The sequence below is a fragment of the Eucyclogobius newberryi genome, unplaced genomic scaffold, assembly GCF_026437365.1.
Source record: "Eucyclogobius newberryi isolate DKJ021-1_F unplaced genomic scaffold, fEucNew1.0.hap1 SCAF_5, whole genome shotgun sequence".
NCBI classification, from domain to species: domain Eukaryota; kingdom Metazoa; phylum Chordata; class Actinopteri; order Gobiiformes; family Gobiidae; genus Eucyclogobius; species Eucyclogobius newberryi.
Window position 1 is genome coordinate 18,563,037 of NW_027316167.1, and position 13,469 is coordinate 18,576,505.

General features: G+C 41.3%; 1 protein-coding gene across 4 annotated transcripts in view; it reads left to right on the forward strand.

Annotated features, from left to right (window-relative positions):
• sox6 (SRY-box transcription factor 6) overlaps positions 1–13,469 on the forward strand; it is a 97,135-nt gene that overhangs the window by 13,004 nt on the left and 70,662 nt on the right. For 3 of the 4 annotated variants that reach the window (XM_072465407.1, XM_072465406.1, XM_072465408.1), the window contains exons 3-4: positions 2,382–2,452; positions 7,019–7,069. In XM_072465407.1, coding sequence (XP_072321508.1) covers positions 7,035–7,069 — 35 coding nt within the window. In that variant the 5' untranslated portion in view covers positions 2,382–2,452; positions 7,019–7,034. The remainder of the gene's footprint in view (positions 1–2,381; positions 2,453–7,018; positions 7,070–13,469) is intronic. The other variant, XM_072465409.1, reaches the window with a different exon arrangement.

The window sequence follows — 13,469 nt, forward strand, 5'->3', positions numbered from 1 at the left end:
GATAGGCCGCGCAATATAAACACATTACCTGTGAGGAGGGCTTGTTTTCAGAGTCTACTCTCAATGTACACTCACTTTCACACAAAAGAAACAAGAAAAAAAGCAAAGAAAACACAAATGATTGATATAAAAAAAGAAAAAAAGAGCTATTTTGACATACCACAGCACTTTTTGTGTTGTTCAGTTTTTATAGAAGAAGTCTTTGAGACGTACGGTTATTTGGACAGTAGAGATAAAAAACGGTAATTGCAAGAAGTAGAAATGTGCATAAAACCGAGGATTTTCGCTGATGGTCTTATGTGACAATGACCAGAGGTTGAAATAGAAGGCTTTTAAGGTTGACTGTCACATATTTGATTATAGTGACAATAGTAAATAGTACATTAAATAGTACTGTGATGTTTAGATGATGCTGCTGCCCGCAGAATTGCCGTCATATGGTGGGGGCTTTAACATACAATCACATGTCGAGTGACTTCTCAGAGTTTTTCTGTGGTTCACACGTCAAACCGAATCAGCCCTCAGCCCATTTCCTCATTTCCTCTGGGACTGCAGTGACAGCCTTGGCGCGTCCCGGACAGCTCCAGACCAGGCCTGTGCTCCTGCTGCTGCAGAGATAACCACTCAGCACCAGCTACAAGCAGCCGGCTGATGCCACAGATTACCTCTATTGTACAAATAACTCACTCTGCAGAATTCCTACTTTAGCATGTTTGATCGGAAAGGAATGAGGATTTGGAATAGAGGAACAGAAAAGAGAAATGGCAGGTGATTTTTTATTTTTTTTACACATTGCAGATCTGGACAAATTCCAAACCGGAGTGCAAGTTTGGACTTGACAGTGTATTATAGACATGATTCACCTTCACTGCCTGTTGTGTTGAAATAATAGAAGACTGAAGTGTCTCTTTGATGACTGATACTGGTGGCTGACACTAAATAATGCAAACTGGGAATAAAGTTAGGTTCACGTCACATTGTCCATCTCAACGTAAGAGTGATTTCTTATCGCCTTAATTTGGAGCAGGAGGCTTGAACTCTGATATATTTCTTATAATTTGAAGAATGTCCTTACTCAACAACATTTAAATCCTCACATTCATTGTATTTGCATATCTAGTGCACACTGTACCTCTTGTGATTTTGCCTGTGCCTGTATTTGCGTGTGATCTCTGTGTCTTGTGAGCTGCAGAAAAGTGCGCTCTTTGACAGAAATGCCACAGGTGGTTGTGAGCTCTGACCTCGCTCCTTTGATTCCAGTCTTTGGATTCTTGTTTCTAAGAACTACACCCCCACTTATTCTCTGACAGGGACACAGAAATATTGTATTATTTCAACTTCTGACAACTGACAAAACCATAACCTTTAAATCACACCTAACTGGGCTGCTTATGGATGTTTGAGATGTGTTTTAACGTGAATTGTTAAGAGCATGGTTTGTCTTTCTCGCCTGTAGGTCTTTTTTTTAACATAACCTGCTTCAACCCATCTGTATTCACTTCTAATATGTAGTCATTGTATTTGAGTTGAACTGAGCAGAACGTTTTTAAACTCTCCAATTGGTCCAGGATGTAGATTTCATATTTTGCAAATAGTTGTGTGGTTATAAATCTATAAAGTAAAGCAGTGTGTGTATTACAATGTCTATGTTTTATTTTGGATCTTAATTTGTGCATTCAGTCGGAGAGGTTTACTTTTCAGTTCGCCTCTAGAGTCCTCTTTGCCCATTGTCACCCCGATGGCCTTTACATGACTTTACCTCCTCTCGCTCCCTTGCTCTGTGGCTCCCCCCACTCTCCCACAACACTCTTTATTGTTTGGGAGCATGTTGGCTCCTGCAGTATCAGTCTGAGGGTCTGTACTCCAAATTAGTTTCAGATCAGTTAAGCGTGACCTTAAAAACCCTTGGCCTTGTTTAATTGGCAGTGCTGCGCTGGACTAATTGCATAAATCAGCTTCTAATGAGATCCAAGCTTATTGTGGAAAACAAGATAATGTGAGAAAATGAGCATGGATGAAGCCTCTGTGCGCAGGAAATGTCTCTAACTGTTGTTTGGTCAGCCTGAATACATTTTCATTTTCCACATCACTAGTGCTAAGTCCCCTCTGTAGTATATGTCATAAGTAACATGCCAAAGCAACAGAAAGCCTGTAATGTTTTTGGATGGTGCCAGTGATTTGAAACATTTCTATTGGTGACAGCTGTGTGGACTCGGGGTCAGCTTTGGCTTACACTAACCCCTGGTCATCAGTCAATGTCACTCCATTGGCCTTTTTATTTTCATGTTGATGATGATTCCCTTTTAACAATGTGAAAAAAGATGTTTGTAGGATCAATACCATTTTTCTTATTTCTCTTTTCGTCTGTTTTTGTGTCCTAGGTCACTTACATGAATTCACAATCAACCGACCAGTGATCGCTGGAAGCCGGGGATTGAGTCTTTCAGTTTTTGTAAGTATCAATTTGCCCCTTCAGCTGTTTCTGTCTTGCCACATGTGTCGTGCTCCCCCGCTGTCCTCTCCCACTCTGAACACCTGCATCAAATGAAGTGGACAAATGCTTAGGCTCACATTGTATGCACAATTAGACCAGTTCCATGCACTCAAAGTTAGACAGACCTTTTCAGTACGACGCTTTGAAATAGCATTTTGCTGGGGTTTGCAGTAAGCTATTTTCCCCATAAATGTAAAGAATTTGGAATAATATTGCCTTTGTGTAACCTGTTACTTCTATAGTTTATAGTTTTGGTGTGTCTTGAACAGTATTTTCTGAGGAGATTAAAAAACAGACCTTTAAAATATGCATCTAAGATATTAGGCAAATATAAAAAAAATATCTTATTTGAATTTCTTATTTTTTCCCAAATGTCAGTGAAAATATCTTCAGAGATATATCACCGTAGTTAAAAACAGATGAGATTTTGTGGTGAATCCAAAGTTCATGGCCATTTACCATTGTGTAATTGTGACATTTCACATCAAACACTCTTCTGCTCTCATGAACACGCACCTGCCAATAGCGCGCAGCCTCACGGGCACAGAAACCCCCTGCACCAGATCAAATACATACAACCAGAAATAAATCTAACTTAACAAAACAGAAAGATAATAAGAATAACCATTATTATAAGAATGATAAAACATTCAACAAATTGACTATAATGTTTCATAGGTTTGTTTTTGTTTTATTATAAATTGTAATAACTAATATATGGCTGGTATCCTCACCCTGCAGTACAGGGCGGAGTTTCACCTAATGGCTTTATAAGACTGAAAACAGGACTAAAGAACATGCCATTAATTTCCTGCTACCCCAGCTGTGGAAAGTAATGCATAACTAAAGTCCAGCAAAATGAATTAATGATTTCAACCATGAACTTTTCTCCCAAAACGCCATGAATCGTCTCACACTGATAATGCACCACGACCCTGGAGTGTGAAATCCCTGTTGCGTTGAGAGTAGCCAGTTAATTGATTCGCAAATTATTTAAAGTTTGTAGTGCCCAGGGGAGTGCTAGCTCTAATGACAGCCCTTTCTGAAAGCGTTTCAAAACTCTTAGCTGCAAGCCCTTATTAAACTGTTACAGGAAGGTAACATGTCTAAATTGGGGGCCAAAGATAACCTCATCATGTCATGATAGTTTTACATGTTATTAAAAACAGTATTTAATACAGCCAGTCATTGCATAAAATAAGTACATTTTATGGTCATCTTTTAAGCAAAGTGTGATGTTTGTGTCTGGACCTCAGTGGTAGTAAATGCCATATGCGTACTAAATGTTTGACTGGCTTTGACTACAAGTTGGTGGGTCTCTGTGTTAATCTTGACCCATTAGCAACTGCTGTCATTCAGACACACGGCGTCGGTCCCATTTAAATAAAATGAAATGAAGATAGTTGTTTCTGGTCCCTTGGCTTCACTCATTGCTATAAACATATGCTCTGTGCCTTGCTTCCTTCCATCTTATTTATGACTTTAATTTGTTGTGTGGGCTGCGCAAGAAATCAAATTTAATCCAATCCTCCCAGGGACCCTGTCATATAATAACATGGTAATTTCTGTGTATCCTTTTGAAAAATGAGGAAATTAATTCTTCCTGACATGTTCTAATTATTCCAGTGTGAACGGCGGATGGTCTCCCCTCCCCCAGCCCCCTAAGTGTCAGTTGCTGACGGGTGGCGAGGTGCTAATGCTGACCAGCAGCGCGTTTAATTTGAAACATGAGCAGACACCTTTCAACACACCTTCCTAATGTTGGAGTGGCTCACACAAATTAATTCACTTCTCTGGCGGCTGCTTTGACGTGTGTACGCTGTACAGTATATGTGTGTTTTTGTGCTTTCCACATGAGAGCCAGGATCAGGAGGGCACTACGGTTTGGCACTAGAGTAACACAGGGAGCATCGCCTACACGGTTTACACAGCCCCAGATCTGGACCATTACCTGTCAAGCAGTTCTGATATGACACCAAGCATTACTTAAACCGTCTAGATACACATGAGCCATGTCTCATAGCTGCCATGTTGTATAGCGCCAAGGGAGTAATACATTTCTAAACTTTTTAAAGTATGCGCTGGAGATCAAAAGAATAGAAAAGATGATGTTTAAAAAAGGATGACTTTTTAAAGTGAAATTACGGAAGAAGAGATTAAGAAGAAGGAAATTAATTTAGTGGATTTGTTTGTGTGGGTTTGTTGTCTGTGAGTTTTACTACAGAAAGCAAATAGTTGTGGTGTCATGGTTGAGGGGAGGAGAACACAGCTCTGTGTGCGGTGGGTGGGTCCCACATGACTCGGAGAAGGGAGAGGCTTCAACATGGCCGCTGGGCCCACAGGGATTAAAGTGTCCCCCATCACACCCTGCAGGGTTAATCACTGCCATTTTGGATCCACACAGAGGAGAAAACCAACTCTCCATCACCCTGGAAGAACTGAAGCTGACTCTGGCAGTGCCGCTTTGAAAGCGTCTCCATTGTCTCTAAAGAAATATTTGGCGTCTTGGTTTACTTTTGGATAGAATTTTTCATGGGTTCTTCATGAACCAACTCCCTCTGTCTTATCTTATATATGATTAATATGTTAGTGGGAGCCTGTCTGTCTCTGTGCATTGTGTTGTGTGAGCATGAAAATGACTGAAGGCCGAGCGTGCTGTCCTGAGCCAAGACCTACATGGCTGCTGGCGGTGCATTAAATCAGCAGTCAATTTGACTGCAAGTTAGAAATCTGGGCTAGGTTAAGGGGATGTGCTGAAGCCGTGTTAATAGTGAGCTTGTTGTCCATATGGTACTGCTTTAATAGAGCACATTTGTTGCAGATGGTGGGAGACTTGGTTAGGCAGAGGCACATTTTGGCAGGGACTCATTCTTCGAAAGGGCTGCTGTGCTGCTCACACTGGATCGGGCCAAACTACGTCTATCCTCTGCCTCTCCTTCATCAAACCACTGCCCTTGAATATCATTTAAACCTGATCAGGCTTTTTGTCTCTGCGCACAAAGGATAGAGCTTAGTCACTATTTCCAAAATGTTGCTACTGGCTTTCCAAACCGCACCTTTGCTTCGATGGACTAAGTTGAGTTTTTCTGACCACAATGGGATTGTAGACAGCAGGCACAGCTGAGGAAACACAAGCAGAGCGAAGGAGAGGGAACAAGGGTTTGGAGACCAACCAAAGATAAAGATAGAGCTGAGTGCTGCCGTATCCCATAAACAATCGGCTTTGAAAGACTCATGAGCTCATATGCATGCTTTTTAACTATAGTGTTATTACTTTTATTTACTACTATTGTTTTCTTTTATACTATTTTTCCAACACAATATATTTGTGCATTCACACCTGTTTTTTGTAGTTTGAGTTTTGAGCGCTCACTGGAGGAATGTGTGCTTTTTACACTCGCAGAAGTGAAGAGACACGCTTGATGTGCTCTGCTCTTTTTGACGGTTGTTTTCTCACGTTGTCACTGGCCTGGTGTGTCCTGGTTTGTGATGGTATTATGTGCACAAGCCCAGCTGAGTGGAGAAAAGAGCAGAGCAGTGCCCCTGGCTATGCCACTCCTGCCTCCCCAGACACCTTATTGTGAGAAAAGTCTGGCTGAGCCCTCTGGGCCTGTGGATCCACTGCAGCGCTAAGTGCACGACCAACTCAAAGGCACAGTGTCCTTGGCGCCATTCATTCTTTCCATTCTCTCAGAGGCTTTGTCTTAGGAGCCAAGAGAGCAAGACGAGAAATGCCAAATTACACTCATGCTCCTCAAACTTTAGGTGTTCAGGGCCGACGTGTTAATTAGAATAAATACTCTACTGTAAAACTGTAGTTTTACCTTGCACATTTTAATAATTCCAGAGGGACCTAAAAATCAGTTTAGAGCTAAGAAATAATGTTTATAAACTTAATCAAATATAAAACAGTAATCACAGCCCAAAACTACAGTACATTTGCCTTTTACCAAGTGAGAACACGCAGAAGATCTCAACAATATCGATACCAACACCAATACCAGAACAGTAAAAGTCTCAACAACCGAATAAAACTGAAAAGTGTTTTGTGGGCTCGGCTTCTGAGCGACCCCTGCAAGGGTTGACATCATGACCACATCCTCCGGCTTCACTCGAGCTGTGCGGCGCGCTCCGCAACCACACGTGTGCTGCAGCTGGACCACCGCTGGCTACTCAGAACTTAATACATGTATACATCTGCACACAGCCGTGGAACAGGCCTGTGTAGACATCAGTAGGCAAGGTTTATTTGATGCAAACATATCATCAGGCTCTCTGTGCAAAACCAATGTTGTATGCAAATCCACTCCCTCCATGGAAAGAGGTATAATTAATGATGTCAGTTCATAAAAGAGAGGATGGGTTTGTAGCCATACTCTTGCCTTAATTAAAGACATGCCTTATTATAGGAGTAAGATATATGTACTGTGTGTTTTCCCTCTTTCTTTTTTCTTTCCCTTTTCTCTTTCTTGATTATTACTCATTCCAAAGTGAAAATGGTTCTCTGTGATTTTTCCCTGCCAGAACCCCACACGCTGACATGGAGGGCTATCTACGTAGCAGCTTTTTACTGAGGTTAGTTTCCTTTACCTTGTTGCCATTCAGGAGGTGGAGCAGTCCTGGGTCACTCGGGCCAAAGCGTCAGACACATTTCTTCTTTTGTTTTTAGACTTTGTCCTGTGCCAGTGTACACTTGTTTGTGTATGCACATGTCTTTATCTCTGAGCTTGGTCAACATGGATTAGAGCATATTTACTTAGACCATATGTATGACCATGCTGCGTCTGACCAACTGGTATGTTCACATAAGCCAAACAAACAAACAACATAAAATAGCTGGGCAAAAATAGACTATTAAATGGCCAGCCATTGTGTCTTTGCATGTTTTTTTTTCGGCCTGCCTCCGGATCTGCCCTAATCAGGGGTAAGGCTGGGGCTGGCCTCTCATTTCTTGTGATGTTCTGTTGTTTCTTCTTGTGTTGTGTGTTTGTATTCAACCTACCATAAAGATTTACATTTTCAGTCTTTACCCTTACTGTGATTCTAATTAAAAATGGGTGCTGTCATTACACACAGAGGAAGTAAATAGGAGCGAGTTTATTTACCATTGGCTCCTTTCCTAGTCAACCACCTTCTCTAGGCTCTAGTGTTGCTCCCTAATTAGGGCTGGCTCATTAGAAGCCACAGCAGCAGCATCTGCCTTTCAAAGCTTCTGTCAGCCAAACTTTACTAAAGCTAATGAATCTGCTTTGATTTCAGTTTCAAAAGGTCACTTATTTGATTAAATTAACAGCATTTTTTCCTCGTAACTGTTGGGGGCATTTTAAAAAGAAAGGACAATTTGATATGATTACACTCGCTTGTCAAATCGTCCTTCAGGAATTCAACAGGAAGTTCCTTTATGCTGTAAAAGGGATTTTATTTTATCTAAGAAATCCATTAAAAACACACGCATAAAACTGGATTCCAGTCTTGAAACTCTTGATGTTTTTATCACGCTCTAAGTCAAAATCCAAAAAGTTTTTTTTTCTTGGTGGCGCATCCAGTATTTCCTTCAAACTAATTCATACTTTTTATGATGTCAATAATTTAGAATAACAGTAAGAATGTACCGTGCATTAGTTATTAACAAGTCAAATAGATGAGTTATGCCTGGATATTCCCATATTCAGAAAGAATTTAAAAAAGGGGAAAATGACCTTTGCCCTTGGCCTGCTTTGATCTCTTCTTTTTGTTCGGGACACAGAGAGAAAACAGAGCGATTATTGTAAGTAAACTCATTACTTTAGCCCTAATCCACATCCTTCTGTCAGTGTGTGTTTTAATTAAAGAAGAAGCGCTTGTAGAGACGTATCACGCATGCCGGCTAAAGATTGGAGACCACAACAATCAGCCTGAGATTAAAGGCAGCCTCGCTTTAGGGTTAGCCATTTTGTTTGGAAGAGCTTTGTGTCCCGTAGTGGGCTGTGTGGAGGGGGCAGGAGGAGCGAGAGGACAGGGACTGTATGGATGTGACAGTCCGGCATTCCTGCTGGGAAGAATACCAGCAAGTAAGTAAGTAAGTGATCTAGGGCAAAGGGACTGAGATTTAGGACAGATGACATTTACGACGCCTGACATGAACTCCATATGTATATTTTGTTAATAATATGCACAAAACACATTTTATATATACATTTTATTTTCGATAGAATTTGCGTGAATTATAGTTTTGGGATCCTAAAACAATGACAGAGCAGGAAGCCGTCCTCCTGCAGCAGATTGGGAGGGGGAGAGAGAGCGTGATAAACAGAGAGACGTCTCGAGTGTGCGTTAGCTCCCAGTGGACAGGACCTCCCCCTACATTTCTGCCATTATTTGATGTAATGAAAGGAGAAAGTGTGTAGCATTGAGATTGTTAATTAATTTAGTCTAACAAGATGAAGATAAATGAAACCCACTGAAGGTTGACTAGGCTAAGGGGCCCACTTAGCATTCCTCTTGCCCTCCAGCTCTGTCTCTCTCACTCCTCACAATGGAGCTCTGCTAATAGGTGCCGTACCGTGTTTGTACAACCCCAAACAAGCTCCTGTCCTGCAACTTTTACAGGCCTAACTCTTTGGTTCTCTCTATTTGAACACATTTTCTATTATGTAATTTAAATAATGCAACTTATTAAGACAATTGCAGTATTTAAGCAATGGGGCGCTTCATAATAGTTGTTTTGTGTATCCATGTTCCCAGTTATGTCACTTTGTCCAAGTAAAACCAACACAAATTTTATGATTGTGAGGCTGGTTATGCCCGAATTGCAGGGGGCTTGCATAAAAGGGTATTCTTTCTTCTGACGATGTGGCCCCCTCACATGAGCCTGTGTGACTCCCAGTCTTTCACCATATGAATGCTGCTGCTTTAATGCAGCCTGGGGGCTATTTGTGTGTCAAGACAGACAAAAAGCAAAGGGACAGTTTTCTATAAAGGCACACAGTTGTCTTCATGCCCAAGCAAATCAGTAGTCTATGAAGGTTCGTCTTCAGTGGACACTCTTTAGTAGATGTTACGACAGCACAAACTAATCATTATGGAGCCCATTCTTTCCTCCATCAGTTCTCAAGTCATCAACAATGGGCAGTTGATTATATGGAAAACACCGGAACAATTATGTCTTCTGTTTTGGTGGCAGGGCTGTGTTTTAAAGTGTAGTCCTCCATAACGGCCTCATTATTGTTATTCTTGGAGCAGGCCTCTGGCGAAGGAAGAGTGTGTATCTAGTATGGCATTATTTTTGTAAAGTTTCGATCGGCTCATCCTGTTGTCTAGTGGCAAAAAGACCTATTGCTAATTAAACATGAGTGAGCGCGTTTTCTGTGTCTTGAAAGGTATAGCACTCGATAGGCTGTTAATATAAAAAGTGGACAAAAAAGCAGGATTAGAGCTGTTACCCTGGTAACTCCAACTTCCATCTGCGAGGGAACAATGAACTTGTGTTTCTCCTCCACCTATGCTTGAAAAACCCAAGCAAGCGAGTGTTGTGAAAGGACAAGACCCTTTTTAACAACAAAGTGAGTTCCAGGCCTAATAGGCTCTTTGGTGCGAGATGTTAGGCGTGATCACTGGGGGATAGAAAAGCTGAAAGGTCCTGTGTAATCCTAGGACAGCGAAGGTCGTCCCAGGTTTTTACAATAGTAGTTTGTCTGACAGGAAACAAGTTTTTAGTACAAAATGTGTTGAATGGCTGCTTAAAAAGTGCTTCTGTAAAACACTTCTGAGTTATAATGATCCGGGAGGAACAGTAGTTTCTCTTTGAGTTTTATGTCCCTTATTACAGCTGCGATACGTCGGCTCACATTAAGCTAATTTATGGTTGAGGCCAGCGTAACAGCAGTACAGGTTAATGAATTTGGCATTACTAATTAAATGTTATTGAGGGATGAATATGAATCCTGTAGTCAGAGGAGACAGCAGTGAAGAGAGCAGTAAAGGAGAATGGCACTGAAGACTTTTCTGGACCATCCCTCTTTCTTTGGCTTACATTTACAGATACTATAATATGAGTTTGAATGTGAGGTGAAATAGAGGACAGCTGTATTTAAGTGCATTGCCCTCACACAATACTTTTGATTACCGGCTATGAATTTTGATATGGTATTGGAGAATATGCCCAAATAAACCAAATCTGAATGTGAGCTTGACACCTCCAACATGTCGCTTGAACACAATTTCTTTTCTCCCCAGCCCTCTTCAGTGTCTGTACACTCCATGTCTGACATACTCTTCCTCAGAGCGAAGCCTTTCAATTTAGATTTCAATTATCATGTTAGTTTTGTGATTAGACTTTAGTCCTCCAGGAATCAGGCCTCTTTGCTCCTCTCTAACCCACTCTATTGCACTTCCCCTGCAATCACATCCCATCTGATGAATTGCACATATAATTACGGAAGTTATTGAATATGCAGATCGCTGCTCACTCTTGGTGTGTGGTTCATAATACTTCAGCACTAACCGTATCAACTAAGGGTCTTCTATAAAGACTTGCTCTTCTTATATAAGAGGGTCAATGCTCACTATTAGTCCCAAATAGCAGATAGCATTATGTCTTCAAACAAGTTCACTCCATGAAGTACTTCGCTCTTACTGGGTACACAAGTACTTGTGCACTTTATTAAGTTTATTGTAGGGACTTGAATTTTCGCAGGCTGTCTGTTGGTACTGAAGGTGCTAAAGAAGGAACCAAAAGTAGGTATTTCCCCATGTTACAGTATGCATCGCCTTCTTCACTCTTCCATGATGCAATTCCATAGAGCTTTTCCAGGGAGTGCAACACTTAACAGGCACACCCATGTGGGAAAGTTTTGATACATTTTAGAAATGGTTTACAAATGCAAATGGAATAACATTTTTTAGTGAGGGGCATTCATTGTATGCTTGTGTGGACATACAAAACTAAAGCCTGAGATACTACAATAGTACAATAGTAATACATACAGTAATACATGTCTTGTAAACACGGACCCCTGCTATAAAACATTTCAGTTTTAGATGACACACATGAGTGTATTGTGGTGGCATAGGGCCAGTACAAGACTGAAATACTGTGGGCTCTTACTCATTGTTATGGTTGTCTTCTGTAATTAGGGCTATGAGTCGGTGTGTGCAAATGGCACATTAACAGGCAGCATGTATATTATTGAGTTAATAGGATTGAGTGTGCCTACATTAACAGTTAGCTTTCCACAAGGGCAAAAGGAATTGAATAAATAGAAGCATACTTACAGTAAAACCTTAGACTGATTGCATAAAAACATTTGAAACTATAACCTACCTCTTAAATGCCATACTGTGCTTCTCTGTGGTTTACGTGCTGTGATATTGTGACTATTGTTTGCAAATGTACTAGTCCTTGTTTGCTGTGAAAGAGACATCTGCTGCCCAGTGTCCAGATAGTGTGTCTGAACAACAGCAGTGAAGTCCACTATGTTTGAATCCACACTGAGTCCACCTGGGATCTCTAGCTTTTAACAAATATTTGTGTAGCCTTCACTCTCTATTTGTCCCCATACTAGGTTTTCTGGCATAGCAAAAATTTTTTTTATAGTTTTGTCAGTTCTTTTGTCATTTTCACTCTGTTATGGGGTGTATTGTTCTGGGACATATACAGTAACATTTGTGGGATTTTAACATTCTCTTTGGAAACATATTTGTTTTTGATTGATTTAGTTATTGAAAAGGGAAGGGTGGGTACACATGTCCCAGGACAAAGAGTTTCTTTGTCTGGAGGGGCCCCGGTTGAAATGGAGGAGTAGTTTGAGATTACCAGATTATTTCCTCGCGGCCCAGTGAGTGAAGCGAGGCGAGCCGCAGCCCTGCGCCGTGCTGAGCTGAGGCTGAGCATAATGAGTGCGGTAGCAGGGAACCACAACAGAGCCGGACCAGAGGCGGCCTGGGAACCAGAGGCCCATGGCCCACCGCCAAGCACACACACAAGTCCTGCCACACACTTGTGGCTTTTTAAGAAAGCAATTTAGTTAATGATTTCATTTTGAAGCACTGTCATTGTGTGTCTTCTGACTGAACTGGTAAAGTGTTTAAAACAGGAAGTCTCTCTGTAAATGATGTTTGTCAACACATCTCCCACTGAACAGTCACCAAAAACTGTAACAGGCAACCAAGCAGAGCATGGCAAAGGTCGTGAGCATAGCCCCTTAATATGTTGTCCAACAGCTATAGGTGCTGTCAGACACAGCTCCTGCAGGCACACTGCTTTTTGTGTTTTAGTCAGCGTCTAATCCACTACAGTGGCCACTTCTCCCAAGTAAAAGAACTGCACATTTTTCTGTTCAACCATATCTGTCAGCCCTCTGATTTTATTAGGACGATGTTTCACATTCATTTACCCAGCTTCTCTCAGTACTAGCCTGTGAATGAAACCATCTTAGCATTGCTAAAACAGCAGCTTGTACATGTCTGCTCTGAACCAAATTTTGGGGCAATTACTCAGATCAGTGGCCTGGGCCCAGGGTCCGCTTCTTAGATCTCATTTTTCACCAGTCTCTCTCTTTTTTGTATCAGCTGTCAATCACATTTGGTAACTTTTAACCACCTCCAAACACACTCATTTGGGCTTTCACGTTTGCTCTTCTCGCTCCTGTCCAACCTGTCAGAGCGACACACACTGTTGACCATGCTTTCTATTCACCACTGGTAAATTAATTGGTTTCACTGCTTTAAATCAGCAATCAATGTCAGTTTCCCACCATAATAAGCCTTAATCATAAATCTTTGAGGTGTGGCTTGCCTGACCCCTATTTATCCCGGCATGGATAGATGGCCTCATCCGTGAGGAGCAAATGAACTACCCCTGTTTTGATTTTCCAATTGACATGTCACAAGAAACACAGCTTTAGCACCCTTTCCACTCAGTCACAGCGATTCTCACAGCCCAAAAGTACTCAAGAAGCCAAAGACAAAGGAGGTTAGACCAAATCCAGTTAAACAA